General features: G+C 39.8%; 1 protein-coding gene across 1 annotated transcript in view; it reads left to right on the top strand.

The window, feature by feature from the left end:
• The window catches only part of EEIG2 (EEIG family member 2), a 104,663-nt gene that overhangs the window by 82,134 nt on the left and 3,748 nt on the right, over positions 1 to 18,781 (top strand). The window contains exons 6-10 of the mRNA XM_082834345.1: positions 9,590 to 9,693; positions 13,000 to 13,095; positions 13,221 to 13,410; positions 13,511 to 13,638; positions 14,445 to 14,514. Of these exons, the coding sequence (XP_082690471.1) occupies positions 9,590 to 9,693; positions 13,000 to 13,095; positions 13,221 to 13,410; positions 13,511 to 13,638; positions 14,445 to 14,514 (588 nt within the window). The remainder of the gene's footprint in view (positions 1 to 9,589; positions 9,694 to 12,999; positions 13,096 to 13,220; positions 13,411 to 13,510; positions 13,639 to 14,444; positions 14,515 to 18,781) is intronic.

Here is an 18,781-nt window from a genome sequence, read left to right as displayed (position 1 = left end):
TTATCATAAATGAGTGTTGAATTTTGTCAAAAGCTTTTCCTGAATCAATTGAGATTATCATATGTTTTTTATCCTTCAGTTTGTTAATATGGTGTATTGATTGCTTTGCATATATTGAAGAATCCTTGCATCCCTGGGATAAATCCCACTTGATCATGGTGTATGATCCTTTTAATGTGCTGTTGGATTCTGTTTGCTAGTATTTTGTTGAGGATTTTTGCATCTGTGTTCATCAGTGATACTGGCCTGGAATTTTCTTTTTTTGTGACATCTTTGTCTGGTTTGGGTATCAGGGTGATCGTGGTCTCATAGAATGAGTTTGGGACTGTTCCTCCCTCTGCTGTATTTTGGAAGAGTTTGAGAAGGAAAGGTGTTAGCTCTTCTCTAAGTGTTTGATAGAATTTGCCTGTGAAGCCATCTGGTCCTGGGCTTTTGTTTGTCGGAAGATTTTTAATCACAGTTTCAATTTCAGTGCTTGTGATTGGTCTTTTAATATTTTCTGTTTCTTCCTGGTTCAGTCTCAGAAGGTTGGACTTTTCTAAGAATTTGTCCATTTCTTCCAGGTTGTCCATTTTATTGGCATATAGTTGCTTGTAGTAATCTCTCATGATCCTTTGTATTTCTGCAGTCTCAGTTGTTACTTCTCCTTTTCCATTTCTAGTTCTATTGATTTGCATCTTCTCCCGTTTTTTTCTTGATGAGTCTGGCTAATGGTTTATTATTTTTGTCTATCTTCTCAAAGAACAATCTTTCAGTTTTATTGATGTTTGCTATTTTTTCCTTCATATCTTTTTCATTTATTTCTCATCTGATCTTTATGATTTCTTCCCTTCTGCTAACATTGGAGTTTTCTTGTTCTTCTCTCTCTAATTTCTTTAGGTGTAAGGTTAGGTTGTTTATTTGAGATTTGTGTTGTTTCTTGGAGTAGGATTTTTTCGCTCTAAATTTCCCTCTTAAGACTGCTATTGCTGCATCCCATAGGTTTTTGGGTTGTTGTGTTTCCATTGTCATTTTTTTTTTTAGGTATTTTTTGGTTTCCTCTTTGATTTCTTCAGTAATCTCTTGGTTATTTAGTAGCATATTATTTAGCCTCCATGTGTTTGTAATTTTTTACATTTTTTTTCTTGTAATTGATATCTAGTGTCCAGTCTCATAGTGTTGTGGTTGGAAAAGTTACTTGATATGATTTCAGTTTTCTTAAATTTACTGAGGTTTGATTTGTGACTCAGGATTTGATCTATCCTGGAGAATGTTCATGAGCACTTGAGAAGAAAGTGTATTCTGTTGTTTTTGGATGTAATGTCCTATAAATATCAATGAAGTCCATCTTGTTTAATGTGTCATTTAAAGCTTGTGTTTCCTTATTTATTTTCATTTTGATGTTCTGTCCATTGATGATAGTGGGGTGTTAAAGTTCCCACTATTATTATGTTACTGTCGATTTCCCCTTTTATAGCTGTTAGCATTTGCCTTCTGTATTGAGGTGTTCCTATGTTGGGTGCATAAATATTTACAATTGTTATATCTTCTTCTTGGATTGATTCCCTTGATCATTATGTAGTGTCCTTCTTTGTCTCTTGTAATAGTCTTTATTTTAAAGTCTATTTTGTCTGATATGAAAGTTGCTACTCCAGCTTTCTTTTGATTTCTATTTGCATAGAATATCTTTTTCCATCCCCTCACTTTCAGTCTGTATGTGTCCCTAGGTCTGAAGTGGGACTCTTTTAGACAGCATATATATTGGTCTTGTTTTTGTATCCATTCCACCAGTCTGTGTCTTTTGGTTGGAGCATTTAATCCATTTACATTTAAGGTAGTTATCAATATGTATGTTCCTATATCCATTTCTTAATTGTTTGGGGTTTGTTATTGTAGGTCTTTTCCTTCTCTTGTGTTTCCTGCCTAGAGAAGTTCCTTTAGCATTTGTTGTAAAGCTGGTTTGGTGGTGCTGAATTCTCTTAACTTTTGCTTGTCTGTAAAGGTTTTAATTTTTCTGTTGAATCTGAATGAGATCCTTGCTGGGTAATCTTGGTTTCATCACTTTATTTTTTTAACATCTTTATTGAACTGTAATTGCTTTACAATGGTGTGTTAGTTTCTGCTATATAACAAAGTGAATCAGCTGTACATATACATATATCCCCATATCCCCTCCCTCATATGTCTCCCTCCCACCCTCCCTATTCTACCCCTCTAGGTGGACACAAAGAACCGAGCTGATCTCCTTGTGCTATGCAGCTGCTTCCCACTAGCTATCTGTTTTACATTTGGTAGTGTATATATGTCCATGCCACTCTCTCACTTCGTCCCAGCTTACCTTTCCCCTTCCCCGTGTCCTCAGGTCCATTCTCTAAGTCTGTGTCTTTATTTCTGTCCTGCCCCTAGGTTCTTCAGAACCCTTTTTTTTTTTTAGATTCCATATATATGTGTTAACCTTCGGTATTTGTTTTTCTCTTTCTGACTTACTTCACTCTCTATGACAGTCTCTACGTCCATCCACCTCACTACAAATAACTCAATTTCGTTTCTTTTTATGGCTGAGTAATATTCCATTGTATATATGTGCCAGATCTGATTTATCCATTCGTCTGTCGATGGACACTTAGGTTGCTTCCATGTCCTGACTATTATAAATAGAGCTGCAGTGAACGTTGTGGGTCATGACTCCTTTTGAATTATGATTTTCTCAGAGTATATGCCCAGTAGTGGGATTGCTGGGTCGTATGGTAGTTTTATTGTTAGATTTCTAAGGAACCTCCATACTGTTCCTCATAGTGCCCTTTCATCACTTTAAATGTGTCCTGCCATTCCCTTCTGGCTTGCAGAGTTTCTGCTGAAAGATCAGCTGTTAACCTTATGGGGATTCCCTTGTATGTTATTTGTTGCTTTTCCCTTGCTGCTTTTAATATTTTTTCTTTGTATTTAATTTTTGATAGTTTAATTATTGTATGTCTTGGCATGTTTCTCCTTGCAGTTATCCTGTATGGAACTCTCTGCACGTCCTGGACTTGATTGACTATTTCCTTTCCTATGTTAGGGAAATTTTCAACTATAATCTCTTCAAATAGTTTCTCAGACCTTTTCTTTTTCTCTTGTTCTTCTGGGACACCTATAAGTAAAATGTTGGTGCATTTAATTTGTCCCAGTGGTCTCTGAGAGTGTCCTCAGTTCTTTTCATTCTTTTTCCTTTATTCTGCTGTGCGGTAGTTATTTCCACTATTTTATCTTCCAGGTCACTTTTCCGTTCTGCTGCCTCAGTTATTCTGCTATTGATTCCTTCTAGTGAATTTTTAATTTCATTTATTGCATTGTTCATCACTGTTTGTTTGCTCTTTAGTTCTTCTAGGTCCTTGTTAAACGTTTCTGGTGTTTATTCTATTTCCAAGATTTTGGATCATCTTTACTATCATTACTCTGAATTCTTTTCCAGGTAGACTGCCTATTTCCTCTTCATTTGTTTGGTCTGGTGGGTTTTTATCTTGCTCCTTCATCTGCTGTGTGTTTTTCTGTCTTCTCATTTTCTTTACCTTACTGTGTTTGGGGTTTCCTTTTCGCAGGCTGTAGGTTCGTAGTTCCTTTTGTTTTTGGTCTCTGCCCCCAGTGGGTGAGGTTGATTCAGTGAGTTGTGTAAGCTTCCTGGTGGAGGGGACTGGTGCCTGTATTCTGGTAGGTGGGTCTGTATCTTGTCTTTCTGGTAGGCAGGGCCACGTCTGGTGGTGTGTTTTCTGATGTCTGTGAACTTAGTATGATTTTAGGCAGCCTCTCTGCTAATGGGTGGGGTTGTGTTCCTGTCTTGCTAGTTGATTTGCATGGGACATCCAGCACGGGAACTTGCCGGCCATTGGGTGGAGCTGGGTCTTAGCATTGAGACAGAGATCTTTGGGAGAGCTCTCACTGATTGATATTACATGGGGCTGGGAGGTCTCTGGTGTTCCAATATCCTGAACTCGGCTCTCCCACCTCAGAGACTCAGGCCTGACACCAAGGCGGAACACCAAGACCGTGTCAGCCACACGGCTCAGAAGAAAGGGAGAAAAAAAGAAAGAAAAGAAAATTATTAAAATAAAAGTATTTTTAAAATAATAATAATGAAAAAAAAGAGCAACCAAACCAATAAACAAATCCACCAATGATAACAAACACTGAAAACTGTAGTAAGATAAACATAAAAATCAGTCGCAGACAGCAGACCCAAGTCTACAGTTGCTCCCTAAGTCCACTGCCTCAATTTTGGGATGGTTCGTTGTCTATTAAGGCTTGATGCAGGGTGCATCAAGTTGATTGTGGGGATTTAATCCGCTGCTCCTGAGGCTGCTGGGGGAGATTTCCCCTTCTCTTCTTTGTTCACACAGCTCCTGGGGTTCAGCTTTGGTTTTGGCCCCACCTCTGTGTGTAGGCCGCCCTCGGGCATCTGTTCCAGCCCAGACAGGATGGGGTTAAAGGAGCAGCTGATTAGGGGGCTCTGGCTCACTCATGCTGGGGGGAGGGAGGCTTATGGTAGTTATAATTGGAATGCGGGGCGAGCTTGTGGAGGCAGAGGCGGGTATGATGTTTCAGCAGCCTGAGGTGCGCCTTGTGTTCTCCCAGGGAACTTGTCCCTGGATCACAGGTTCCTGGCAGTGGCGTGTTGCACAGGCTCCTGGGGCGGGGGGGTGGGTGGGGTGGGGTGGGGTGGATAGTGACCTGCGCTTGCACACAGGCTTCTTGGTGGCTGCAGCAGCAGCAGCAGCATTTCATGCTTGTCTCTGGTGTCCGAGCTGATAGCCGTGGCTTACGCCCGTCTCTGAAGCTCATTTAGGCGGTGTTCTGCCTTCTGTGGGCAGACAGGGAAGGAATCCTCTCTCCTCGTGCACCCTGAAACAATGGTCTCTTGCCTCTTCTGCAGGTCCAGACTTTTTCCCAGACTCCCTCCCGGCTAGCTGTGGTGCACTAGCCCCCTTCAGGCTGTGTTCACGCAGCCAACCCCAGTCCTCTCCCTGGGATCTGACCTCCAAAGCCCAAGCCTCAGCTCCCAGCCCCTTCCCGCCCCAGCAGGTGAGCAGACAAGCCTCTCAGGCTGGTGAGTGCTGGTCGGCACCGGTCCTCTGTGCGGGAATCTCTCCGCTGTGCCCTCCGCACCCCTGTTGCTGCGCTCTCCTCCGTGGCGCTGAAGCTTTCCCCCTCTGCCACCCGCAGTCTCCACCCGCGAAGGGGCTTCCTAGTGTGTGGAAACTTTTCTTCCTTCACAGCTCCTTCCCACTGGTGCAGGTCCCGTCCCTATTCTTTTGTCTCTGTTTTTTCTTTTTTCTTTTGCCCTACCCAGTACGTGGGGAGTTTCTTGCCTTTTGGGAGGTCTGAGGTCTTCTGCCAGCCTTCGGTAGGTGTTCTGTAGGAGTTGTTCCACATGTAGATGTATTTCTGATGTATTTGTGGGGAGGAAGGTGATCTCCATGTCTTACTCCTCTGCCATCTTTAAGGTCCCCTACTATTGAAGTGTTTTAAATCAGACAGTAATATGTTCATATGCACATTCAGAAAGACCACAGTAAGAGTAGCATGGAATAGAGGTAGGCAGACTAGCTAGGAGACACTTGCACTCATCCAGGTACAAAGGCCAAACTCAATTAATTGGTGGAGGCAGAGAAGAGATCATGAATAGGAAAAATATTAAGAGAGAGGGCTTCGCACAGTGGTTGAGAGTCCGCCTGCCGATGCAGGGGACACGGGTTCGTACCCCGGTCCGGGATGATCCCACATGCCGTGGAGCGGCTGGGCCCGTGAGCCATGGCCGCTGAGCCTGCGCGTCCAGAGCCTGTGCTCCGCAACGGGAGAGGCCACAACAGTGAGAGGCCTGCGTACCGCAAAAAGAAAAAAAAAAATGTTAAGAGAGAATCTGCTGGGTGTGGAAATTGTTTGGATATGAAGAAAAGTGAATAGGAAGGAGACAGAGGCAATATCTAGAATTCTAGTTTTGGTGACTTTTTTTTTTTTTTGTGGTCCATACCATGCGGCTTGCAGGGCCATGGCAGTGAAAGCGTGAAATCCTAACCACTAGGCCACCAGGGAACTCCTTTTTTTTTTAATTGAAGTATAATTGATTCACAATACTGTGTTAGTTTCAGGTATACAGCAGAGTGCTTCAGTTATGTATATTTTTTCATATTATTTTCCATTATAGGTTATTATTAGGTATTGTATATAATTCCCTGTGCTATACAATAAATTCTTGATGCTTATCTATTTAATGTATAGTAGTTTGTGTCTGTTAATCCCATACTCCTAATTTATCCCTCCCTTTCCCCTTTGGTAACCATAGATTTGTTTTCTATGTCTGTGAGTCTCTTTCTGTTTTGTATATAGATTCATTATATTATTTTTTTGACTCCACATTTAAATGATATAATGTTAGTCTTTGTCTGACTTACTTCACTAAGTGTAATATTCTCCAAGTTCATCCATGTTGCTGCATATGGCAGTATTTCATTTTTATGGCTGAGTAATTTTCCATTTTATATATATATATATATATATATATATATATATATATATATATATATATATATATATATAGGTGTGTATGTATATGTATATGTACACCACGTCTTCTTAAGCCAGTCATCTGTTGATGGGCACTTGGGTTGTTCCCATGTCTTGGCTATTGTGAATAGTGTTGCTATGAACTTTGGGGTGCTTATTAAGTCAGAGAATGTTTTGCCTATGTTCTCTTCTAGAAGTTTTATGGCATCATGTCTTATATTTAGGTCTTTAAACCATTTTGAGTTTATTTTTGTGTATGGTGTGAGGCAGTATTCTAATTTCATTGATTACATGTAGCTGTCCAGCTTTCCCAACACCACTTGTTGAAGGGACTGCCTTTTTTCCATCATATGTTGTTGTCTCCTTTGTCACAGGTTAATTGACTATAAGTGTGTGGGTTTATTTCTGGGCTCTCCATTCTGTTCCATTAAATCTGTATATCTGTTTTTGTGACAGTACCACACTGTTTTGATTACTGTAGCTTTGTAGTATAGTCTGAAGTCTGGAAGAGTTATGCCTCCACCTTTGTTCTTTTTTCACAGGATCACTTTGGCAATTCTGGGTCTTTGTGGTTCCATATAAATTTTAGGAGCATTTGTTCTGGTTCTGTGGAAAATGTCATGGGCGGGACTTCCCTGGTGGTGCAGTGGTTAAGAATCTGCTTTCCAATGCACGGGACATAGGTTCTAACCCTGGTCCAGGAATATCCCACATGCTGCAGAGCAACTAAGCCCATGCAGCACAGCCACTGAGCCTGTGCTCTAGAGCCTGCAAGCCACAACTGCTGAGCCTGTGCCACAACTACTGAAGACACACCTAGAGCCCATGCTCTGCAACAAGAGAAGCCACCGCAATGAGAAGCCTGCACACCGCAACAAAGAGTAGCCCCTGCTCACCACAACTACAGAAAGCCTGTGCACAGCAACGAAGACCCAATGCAGAAAAGGGAACCCTCTTGCACTGTTGGTGGGAATATAAATTGATACAGCCACTATGGAGAACAGTATGGAGGTTCCTTAAAAAACTAAAAATAGAACTGCCATATGACCCAGCAATCCCACTACTGGGCATATACCCAGAGAAACTCATAATTCAAAAAGACACATGCACCCCAATGTTCATTGCAGCACTATTTGCAATAGCCAGGTCATGGAAGCAAACTAAATGTCCATCGACAGACAAATGGATAAAGAAGATGTGGTACATATATACAGTGGAATATTACTCAGCCATAAAAAGGAACGAAATTGGGTCATTTGTAGAGACATGGATGGACCTAGAGACTCATACAAAGTGAAGTAAGTCAGAAAGAGAAAAACAAATATATATTAACGCATATATGTGGAATCTAGAAAAAATGTCACAGATGAACTGGTTTGCAAGGCAGAAATAGAGACACAGATGTAGAGAACAGACATATGGACACCAAGCGGGGAAAGCAGGGTGGGTGGTGGTGGGATGAAATGGGAAATTGGGATTGACATATATACACTAATATGTATAAAATAGATAACTAATAAGAACCTACTGTATAAAATAAATAAAATAAAATTCAAAAAAATTAATTAACTTTTTAAAAAATCCATTTAAAAAAAGAAAGAAAATCTCATGGGTATTTTGATAGGGATTGCTTTAAATCTGTAGATCGCTTTGGGTAGTATGGCCATCTTAACAATATTCTTCCAATCCAAGGGCATGGGATGTCTTTCCATTTCTTTGAATCATCTTCAGTTTCCTTTATCAGTGTTTATAGTTTTCAGCATGTAAGTCGTTCACCTCTTTGGTTAAATTTATTCCTAGGGTTGTTTTTATTGTTTTTCTTTTTAGCCAGTTTTAAACAGGATTTTTTTTCACCTTCTCTTTCCTGTATTTCATTGTTAGTGTAAAGAAATGCAACTGATTTCTGTATATTAATCTTGTATCCTGCTACCTTTGAATTCAATTATTTGTTCTAATAGTTTTTGTGTGGAGACAGAGGCAATATCTAGGATTCTAGTTTTGGTGACTTTTGGATTATAATGGCATTCATAGAGAAGAGGAATATAGGAAGAAAACAGATTTGGGGAAAGAGTATGAGTTTAGTTGGACAAAAACTTGCAGGATAAATATCCTGCATATTCCAGTAGGATATGTAGTTTTGAAATTTAGGAGACCCTGGGATAGGAATAATCTATCAATTAAATAGGTTTAATGGCAGTCTTAAATGTCTATATTCCCAAGGACCTGACTAGCCTGAATTGAACTAATACAGTAAGATTTTAAGAATTGCCGCATAATGGATCAACTTCATGATCCCCCTTCAATCGCCTTCCTGTTTTATTTCAGGTGACCAAGGGATAGTCTCTAGGAAGATGTGATTTTTCCTCTCAGTAACCAACTCAAAAGATTAAGGATGTCCTCTTAAAAAAAAAAAAAAGAAGTTCTTAGAACTCAATCTTGCCCCTCCCTGCTTCACACCTTCTACGTGGAGATGGGAGCCTTGAATGAGCCAGTGAAAATCTATCCATCATCTACTCCCAGAGAATCCAGCCCAAAATATCAAATCTAAACAACTGGGGCTCTTTATAGACTCTCCCTGGGGCAAGTGGACTGTTTACAGGGAAGAAGGAAGAAGATAAAATCATGGATAATTTAAGTTAATGGAGCCAACAAGAGATCTTAGGCACCGGAGCCGGAGGCATGAGGTATCCGCTCCAGCCTCAGCTGCCAAGGGGCTTGTGCCGCCATCTCCGTCTCACAGAAACATCCCTGCCTGGCCTGAGAGTAGAGCTGACAAAGCGCCCTCCACCGACACTGCTGAGAACAATACCTCCTCTCTTTTCCCAAAGCAGTGCCCTTTCTGGTCTCACTTTTTTTGTTGTGTAAAAACCCATTTTTCCCCAGTGAATGTTATTCAGGTTTTGAGGATGTTCATACATTGTTGATTTTTGTCACTTTCATCCTCAAGGAGGCAACATCACCTGGCACCTTACTAAGGCTGTGTAGTAACTACGCAACCAATCTCTTAACAATATTTCGAACTTTCAGATTCACCAGAAATCAAGTTCTGACCCTTAGAAATGTTTATTTACAGGCCTCCTTCTACATCAACGTCTATACCAATTGCTGGTGAATCTGAATCTCTGGAAGAAGATAGAAAAGGTGGAGAGACTCTCAAAATTCATCTTGGGATAGCAGGTATGGATGTGTCGCTTACTGGTTTTTCAGTTTGTAAGAAACAGTACTACCCTAAAAGTATCCCAAAGTCCCTCCCAGATTTAAAATTCTGTGGGTATATATAACTTGAAATGGGCCAATAATTATCAGCAGTTTCAATTATGCAATTTTTGTTTAAGCCAATGCTTCATTTTGTCTAAAGGGTGTGTTATCCTCTGACCAATTAAAAGCTAAATGTTGCAGTGACACTCCCACCCCCACCATTGTATGCCTCTACTCCCCACAGAAATGACAGGACACGACAGGATTGTTCCCGTTCCACATGCCCAGCAGCTTCTGCCAGTCATCTCTCAGGTGGTGCTTCTCTTCCATGAATCACATACCCTCTTTCATTGGTTCCCAAACATTAGTGCACATCAGAATCGCCTGGTGGCTTGTTAAACCATAGATTGCTGACACTGCAGCCAGAGGTTTTGATTAAGTACATCTAGGTTGGGGCCTGAAAGCTGCATGACTAAGTTCCCAGGTGATGCTGCTGTTCCTGCTGCTGGGCCCAGGCCACACCTTGGGGGCCACTTCTCCAGGCAAACACCCAGTCATAGGCTGCTCCCCGAGCTAAAAGCAGGTGGGGGAATGTCAAGTTGGCTGGGGAAAAAGCATTTATGAGCTTCCTTTTTTCTCCCACGCCATGTGACCAGGGTTATTATTTGAAAGAATGAAAAGAAAGGTGTAGTGATGTGGTTAACATTTTCACCACTTTTCAGATTGCAAAGATAAGATTTCTTATGCGTAATAAGGATTCTCAAATTTCCTGATTTGGGATCAGTGAATCCTTTGTGTACTTTTAACTCTTGCATTAGCTCCTTGTCTTCAGTATTTAAATATTATGAATTCTTTCTCATGTTGGAAACCAAACACTCATTAGCCCTACATCCTTCTCCATGTACTGCTCTCCCATAGGCTCGCACTCTCCTTCCCCCACCATCCCCCACCCTCTTTCTCTCAGACTCAGGGGAGCAAGTTATAGCCAAAATTCTAGGAAGAATATACTGCCCATTTATTCCTAAACTCATGTGTGGTCTGGCTTCTACATTCTGCCCTCTCCTGATGATGTCTCCCAGAACATGACTGTCAAATCCTGTGGGCATTTTTTCTGCTCTCATCTGAATAAATTGGCCATTTATTCTTTCTCTTGCCTTGGCTCCCACCTCTTTTCTCTGGCCTCTCAGAGGCTTCTTTATCTTCTTCCACCTTCCTGTTAAAATATCGATACTGGCCAGGATTTGGTTCCCTCCACTCACTTTCCCTGGGTGACGGCATCTGTACCTGGGATTTAACTATCACATAAATGTAAATGTGATCATGTAAATATGAGTTAATATGTTTGATTTACAAATTCATGTTGCCTCCAGGCCTCCGTCCTGACCACAGGCACATTATTTCCAAATGCTTTTTGGAAAGGTCCACTTTATGTCACATTAGACTGAAACTCATCTGTTTATCTTTTTTTCTCAGCAAGCTTCTAAGTTCTTCGTGATCAGGTCTTAATTTTTCTTTGTATCAACAGCATAATGGCCAGGGACACAGTAGAAATTCCATGAATAGTGAATGGGTGTCCTCAGGCGTCTCAGATTCCACATACTCAGCACGTCGTCTTCCTAACTCTTCCCCCTGTATTTTCTGTTGCAGTTATCCTGGCACACACTTCTAGTTAGTAATTAAGTACTGTCATTTGTGTCTGCTCAACATATCTCAGCTGAATTATTATGAAAATCTTCACTCCTTCACCCCCTGTTCATTCTGCTGCCAAAGTGATCTTCCCAAAATGTCAGTCTGGTCAAGCCACACCCTTTCTTAAAGCCATTGAATTATTTCCTTCCTTAAACCCATAGGAGAAGGTCCTTCATTAGCAGGCATCTGCTCATCGCTCTCTTTCCTTCAGTCATCTACACCACTACCCTATATGCCAACTTTACCAGACTGTTTGCTTTCCTACAGGCAAGGCATGCTTTTCCCTGCCTAGTCTAGCCGAGAAATTCCTATGCATTGTTAAAGACCTGGAGTTAACCTCCTCTATGAGGTTGTTCCTTCATTACCAAGTAGTGTTCAATGCATTTGTCCTTTGGAGCTCTTGATAGCTTCTTTTTGGTGCTTGTATTTTGGTACTTGCCACGTTGTATTATAACTGCTTCTACTCTAAACTGTGAAGCATATATTTTATCTTATTTATTTTGTACCCCTATATCTTGTACAGTATTGGGCACTGACCTGGTAAGAGCTTAATAAATATTTATTGAATGAATACATTTTGAAAACCAATAAATAAATGGATGAATTAAGATCTGAGCCAATGCTAGGAGTAAAGTATATAACTCTTGATATGAACCAACTCTTTTAGTTCAGAATTTGCTGTAGCCAAACATTTGGGCTTAGGACCACTGTCAAGCAGGACTAGGGATGCTGGTTTGGATTTGTACCTTACAGTCTGTCCAGAAATGAGAAACCCTTTGCAGAAGGGCCAGGTCGCTCCAGTAGCTTACTTATTTGGCAGCATTCGTTGGCCCATCTGTGTTCAATATCATTTATAGAACTGCTGCTATAATTGCTGTGTTACTCAGTTGGTTTCCTTTTGCCTCTAAGTGAAAAACAGTTCTAGTTTCCAAATATTTCACCCTAATGAAAATGGTCACCCTTCTGCATTCTGTGGAAGAAGCCTAGTTCTGGAAATACATAATTGGCATCTGGAATATGCACATTATTAGGAAAATAATAGAAATAGCTTTGACACTGCTTTTTTTGTACATTGACTTTGAAACTGAATACTATAGTCAATTTCTGAAGAACCTTATTCTCAGTGCTACATCACACGCTGTGTTGATTTAAACCACAGACATTTGTCCAAATTATAGCCTAGCACCAGCATCACTAACACAAAAGTAACAAAGTGTCTACTGTCGTGATGGATCTGGGGAAAGATTTCCTCAAAAACCACCCAAAAACCTGGCAATTTTGTGAGAATTTATAAAAATCCATCTGACTCCTTTTTATAAGAGAAATACTAAATATAAAAACTGAAATAGTTTTATTTAAGATAGAGTGCTATTAAATCTTATGAAAAGTACTATAGCACTTCAGTAAACTGAGGTATTTAAGTTCTTTGCACAGTATTTCTTGCAGCACAGTTGTTTACATTGTACTGATTTAAAGGGATTTCTTTCACTCTGTAACTTGATAATGAACTTAGTTTCTAAAATACGTAGATTAGAATACAAATTGACCATTGACTTGTTGACAGTAATAGTAACATTATGTTATGACATATTGCAGATCTCTCAGCAAAGAGTGCCTCTGTTCCAGATGAACTTGGTGCCTGTGGACATTCTAGAACATCAAGCTATGCAAGCCAGCAGTCAAAAGTATCAGGTAGAGGCTAAGAGTGAAGTTGAATTGCTCTGAAGGGTCTTGGAATTGCTATGGTGCGGGAGGAGAATGTTTGGTTGCAGTGTGTTTGATACTAGTGTTACATCCAGAGTGATTTTCTCTGACAGGGTATAGCTCTTGCCACTCCCGGTCATCTAGTTTCTCTGAGTTCTGCCACAGGAGAAATACCTCAGTGGGAAGTACATCAACAGGAATTGAAAGTATTCTAGAGCCATGTGATGAAATTGAGCAAAAGATAGCTGGACCAAGTCTTGATACAGCTGATAAAGAAGATACAGCTTCGGAAACACTCAACAGGTATCATTTTGGTCTCAGTTTAAATGGAAAAAAGAAAAAAAAAACCACTTTTTTTTCATAACATAATAAAAAAGGAAATTTTTAAAAATTATTTTCAAAGATGCCCAGTGAAACAAGATTCTGTAGAATCTCAGCTGAAGCGAGTTGATGACACCAGAGTGGATGCAGATGATATTGTGGAGAAAATATTACAAAGTCAAGACTTCAGCCTAGATTCCAGTGCAGAAGGTGTGTAGATAACCATTAAGTATATATGGATGTATGTGACCCGGGTTTGTATAATCAATGTGGTCAGCAGTAAAGAGTCAGTACATTATGATACTGAGTGTTCGGTATTTGTAAAATAAATTTCACACCCATAAAAATCTGAAGATAACTTTTTAGTTCTTGGATAGTTTAGTTTAATGGATATTAAATTTGGAAAAGAATTAACTTTAGTTTAAAAATATCAATTTTAAAGAAAGCTTTTATTGTATTTTTTAACTATGCATCAATGTCTGCCATGATTATATACCTTATGACAGATATCTACATCTGCTTTGTCATAACTGGGCATGAGTACCTCAAGTCACTATTGCAATTTGGAAGGTTAGGTGGTGATCTTAAAATGATAGTGAGTAACAGAATGCCTCATTCCCTCTTTAGCATTTTCACTGAAACTGAAAATTTACGTGCCACCAATTTGAAAGTTATAATTATTCATGCTGGTGTGGATAGAGAGCAGTTAACAATGGACTTAGTTTCATTATGTAACTGGTTGTAAAGAAAAATAATTAAACCCTGCTTGAGGAAGTTTGTAGGAACAGCTGTCTTCTTTACTGGGCTTTAAGGAAAATAGCTTTAAGAAAGTTAACAAGAAGTAACTATTAGGATATCTTTTAAACTGCCTGTTTTAAAACATGTATGTAGTTCTTTTTTTAAGTTTTTATTTCTTTAACAAAACTGAATGTAAAATGTGAATTTATTATAATATGAATATTATTTGACAATCTAATAATTGTACCTGTAACAAATATTGTAAATGTGTATTGCAGAAGAAGGACTGAGGTTATTTGTGGGTCCTGGGGGAAGTACAACCTTTGGCAGTCATCATCTTCCAAACAGGTATGTAGTCCAAAGAGTATCTCACTAAAATAAAGAATAGACTGACTTTTTCTTTTAAATGCTCGTGAGTAGAAGATGAAGGTTACAAAGTTTGTATTAGATTGAGGCTAGAAAGCACAATATTAGTAGTTCCATGAGAAGAATTGCAGCTCTTAGTGTAGCTCTTAGTTTTCCTTATCCTGAGTATGTTTGAAATTGTATTTTATAAGTTTATTTGTTGATTTCCTTAGATGTATTTTTAGAATGTGTTAGTAGAGAACTGGTAGAGCACTGGGCAAGCTGCAGTATACAAAGGACATTTAGAAAAGAGTTCTTAGTCTGATATCTTACAGCAAAGCAAAATCATATCTTCAATCAGTGATCTGTTATGAGCAGTTACACAACCACTCAGTAGCAGACACTGATATTAATCTTTTCTGTACTCTCTTTTCTGCGCCCCACTAGAGCCTAACATACATATTAAGAAAAATAAGTTTGGAAAGCTAATTTTCATGTTGGTAGTTATTTAGATTCAGATGAAGAAAAGGCACCTGCCAAACTTCGCATTCTGGTTCCCAGCACTGCAGCAGATGATAGTGAGCACAGATGCTGAGGACACCGTAGAAATTCTGATCACTCCACTGCTTGCCCGCAGCCTGATCCCTGTGCACCCAGTACCCAGTATTTCTGTGGAGTATTTATGTAGAATTCCAGCACAACGACAGTCTAAGTCAGAGTTGCAGGGGGAGGGAGCCCCCTTGGTCCAAGACAGTTATTTTATTCTCTAATGCTCAAAACCAGAAAGAATGTTTAATTCATTTCTTCTACCAATACTCATTTTATTGAGTACCTCCTATGCGTCCATCACATTGCAGAGCCCAAAGGAGCAAACACCTACATCAGCAACTAACTACGTTCAGATGTGATAAGTGGGAATAAAACTGTGCTGTGGAGGATAGAGGAGTCACACAATTTAGACCTTTTGTAACTCTCATTTACTTATGCACTTATTAAATTCAGTAACAATTTATTGGGCCAACTTGTGGTTAAGGGTGCAAAGAAGAAAGACCCAGCTCTTACCCTCAGCTAGATTATAGTCTAGCATGTGAGTTTGGAAAACTACAGCCCGTGGGCCCTGTTGGCTCACTGCCTATTTCTGTAAACAAAGTTTTATTGGAATACAGCCCACCTGTTTACGTATTGTCTACACATATTGTCTGAATTGGCTGCTTTGTGCTACACTAGGAGCCATGAGCAGTATAACAGAGACTATGTGGCCCTCCTAAGATATTTGTTATCTGACCCTTTCTAGCAGGTGAGATAGACTAAATTTTATAGTAGTATGATAAATTCTATAACATAGAGAAGTAGAGGAAACTGAGATGGCACCTTACTCAGACAGAGAAAAGTTGACACTTGAAGAGGGTCTTTGGGAGAATAAAAGATAAGTGAGCGGTTACGAAGGGGTATGTGGAAGACAGATATTCCTGGTAGTAGGGACAAATAGAAGGAACTTAACAGGCATAATAATTATAATATATAATTATATAGTAGTGAATATATAATAATTATAGGCAATACTTATTGAACTTTTATTAGTTATGTGCTGAGCACCATGTGTATGTTTCATTCAATTCTCACCCCTTTCAACACTATTATTAGTTTTTTAAAAGAGGAAGCAAAGATAAAAAGAGGTTAAGGAAGTTTACCCAAGGAAGGCCTTAAAGCTAGTAAGTGTTAAAACCAAGGTCATACCCATGTCTCTTGAGTCTAAAGCCCATTCATTGTAATCATTTTATCTTACTGGTTTATGAATAATACCACCTACTTAGAGAATGCCCATAAACAGGTTTTTCTAAGGAGGCGGGGCATGTGAAATGGAGTTGTGGGACATGAGGCTGGGAAGTATCTTGAAGACAGGTTGTAAAGAGCCTCCGTCCCCATAACAAAATGTTTACCCTTCTTGTGTACACTGGGGAGCCATTGGTCATTCTTCAGCAGGGAACTGACCTATCAGATTGGCATTTTAGAAAAGTAACTGGCCATAATTTTGAGGGTAGATGGGAGCAGGGAAAGACTAGTAGCAGGGAACTAGGTAGAAGAATGACATTTATAAGGACAATGACATGTATGGTAGAGAAAATGTATTTTTGAGCTAAAGAGACAGGTTCACATCTTAACCAGACCACTTTGGGAATAAATCATTTAACTTCAGTTGAACTGAACTCTATTAAAAATGTGATCATATGCCTACTTCCTGGAGTTGTTATAAAGTATAAATGACATGATATACTCAGTAAGCCCTAGCTATTATTATTTTAGGTGGAGAAACAGCAAAAGCTACAGTTCCAACCAAAAGGAACCAAAATAATAAACACATGGGCTATCTCATTAGACTACTCAGGGTCCAGTCATAGCTCTTCCACTATTGACTTTACAGTGTTAGTAAGCTCTCTGTAAGCCTCATTTTCCTCACCTGTAAAATGGGAATGGTAAATAAGTTATGTAACTCATAGGATTTTTGTGAGGGTTAGGTTTAGATCACTTATGTAAAGTTACTTAGCACAGTACCTGGCACATAAAAGGTTCTCAATATATGCTAGCTATTTGTGTTGTTACTCAGAGAAAAGAAAGATAATTTCTAGTTGAGAGAGAATCTAGAACCTAGGATATAAGGGCATTTATGTAGTTAAGAATTCTGGCTCCCGTCCTCCTTCCAAATGAATGTTAAAAAAAATCACCCAATACGTGAAAGCCTAAAGGGACAATTAGGGGTTGAAGTAGATTCATATTACATGCTGAAGAATGTCAGAAACAATGTGTCATGGTGAAAGGAGGATGGGCCATGGAGTCAGATATGGGTTCTGTTCCTGGCTTAGCCATAATTACCCAGCTTAGCCATGATCTTGACATACTGCATCTCTCACTTGCTACCAAAAAGACAGATGCATCCCTGGGAGAACAACACACGCTCTGGAGTGGGCTGCCTGTGTTCAGTCCCAAGCTCCACCATTTATTAGCTGTGTGTCTTTGGTAAGTTACTTCACTTCTCTCTGCCTCAGTGTCCTCACCTGTAAAATAGTGATGCTAATAGAACCCACCTCATAAGAGTTAATAGTGTTAAAATTAAACGAGGGAAGACATGGTAATGCTTAGGACAAAATCTGGTATGCAGTAAACACTCAAGTACTTTATATATACTAATTAAAGGTCTGTCTTTCAGAGTTCTTATGGCAGTTAATTTGAACTGTCCAGCAAGTACTTGTACACGTAGGCCCTCCATAAATAGTGGGTATTCATCAGAGAAGCTAATGTGTTAGTGTTAGATCCATTATGTAAGATAAACTAGTAGCACAGGATGAAACCAGAATCATTTACCTAGGGCACAGAAGAGGCACAAGAACCACAGTTCCAAAAGGGAACCTGTGAGATTGAAGAGAACAGGGCAACAAGTGATAGAGACTTGGGGAGGACTGTTTGCAGTAATCCATTTTAAGTCTAGTGGATACAGCCTGGCCAGCTCAGGGCTGCTTACAGAACCCTGCATGTACCTCCTTGCTTGCCTTTGGGACATTTAATTTCTGACAAGTAGTCTGCTTTCATTTCTACTTTTATTCCTCTGTGATTTATCTTTCATTTCTGACTGCTTTTAAGCTTTTCTCTTTATCTCTGGTTTTTAGCAGTTTGCTTATGATGTGCCTTGGCGTGTTTTTCTTTGTGTTTATTCTGCTTAGGGTTCATTGAGCTTTTCTTGAATCTGTGGGTTTAAAATTTTCATCAAAATTGGAAATTCTGCAGCCATTATTTTTCTCCACTCCTTCTGGTACCCCGGACTTACAAATTGTAGCTCCTGCATCCCTGAGCTCTGACCTGAGTCCTCCACTGACAGAGACCACCTAGCTGTATCTGGGTCCTCCCTCCCTGTGCTGTAGTCTGGGAGGGTCCAGAAGGAGATGGCTTTAGGCAGCAAGCTGAGGCAGTTTGTCTGGCTTTTCTTTCTTTCTTTCCCTTATCTCAGGGCCAGTCCCATGCTGCCTGTTGTCCAGTGTGTGAAAACTGTTGTTTCATATAGTCTATCCAGTTTTCTAGTTATTTGAAGCAGGAGCGAAAGTCTGGTTCCTGTCACTCCATCACTGCCTGAAGCAGAACCATTTTAGGGCATCTAAAAGCCTATGTGCAGTGGTGCTCACCAAGGTTCCTTCAAATTCTGATTATCTGCAGCTGTGAAAGAGTGTTCACTGGTATTCTGTTGAGGATGTTCCTATTTCTTCTTTAGAATGAATCTGTA

The sequence above is a fragment of the Leucopleurus acutus genome, assembly GCF_964270905.1.
Source record: "Leucopleurus acutus genome assembly, chromosome: 2".
NCBI classification, from domain to species: domain Eukaryota; kingdom Metazoa; phylum Chordata; class Mammalia; order Artiodactyla; family Delphinidae; genus Leucopleurus; species Leucopleurus acutus.
This window is presented reverse-complemented; position numbering and strand designations above follow the sequence as displayed.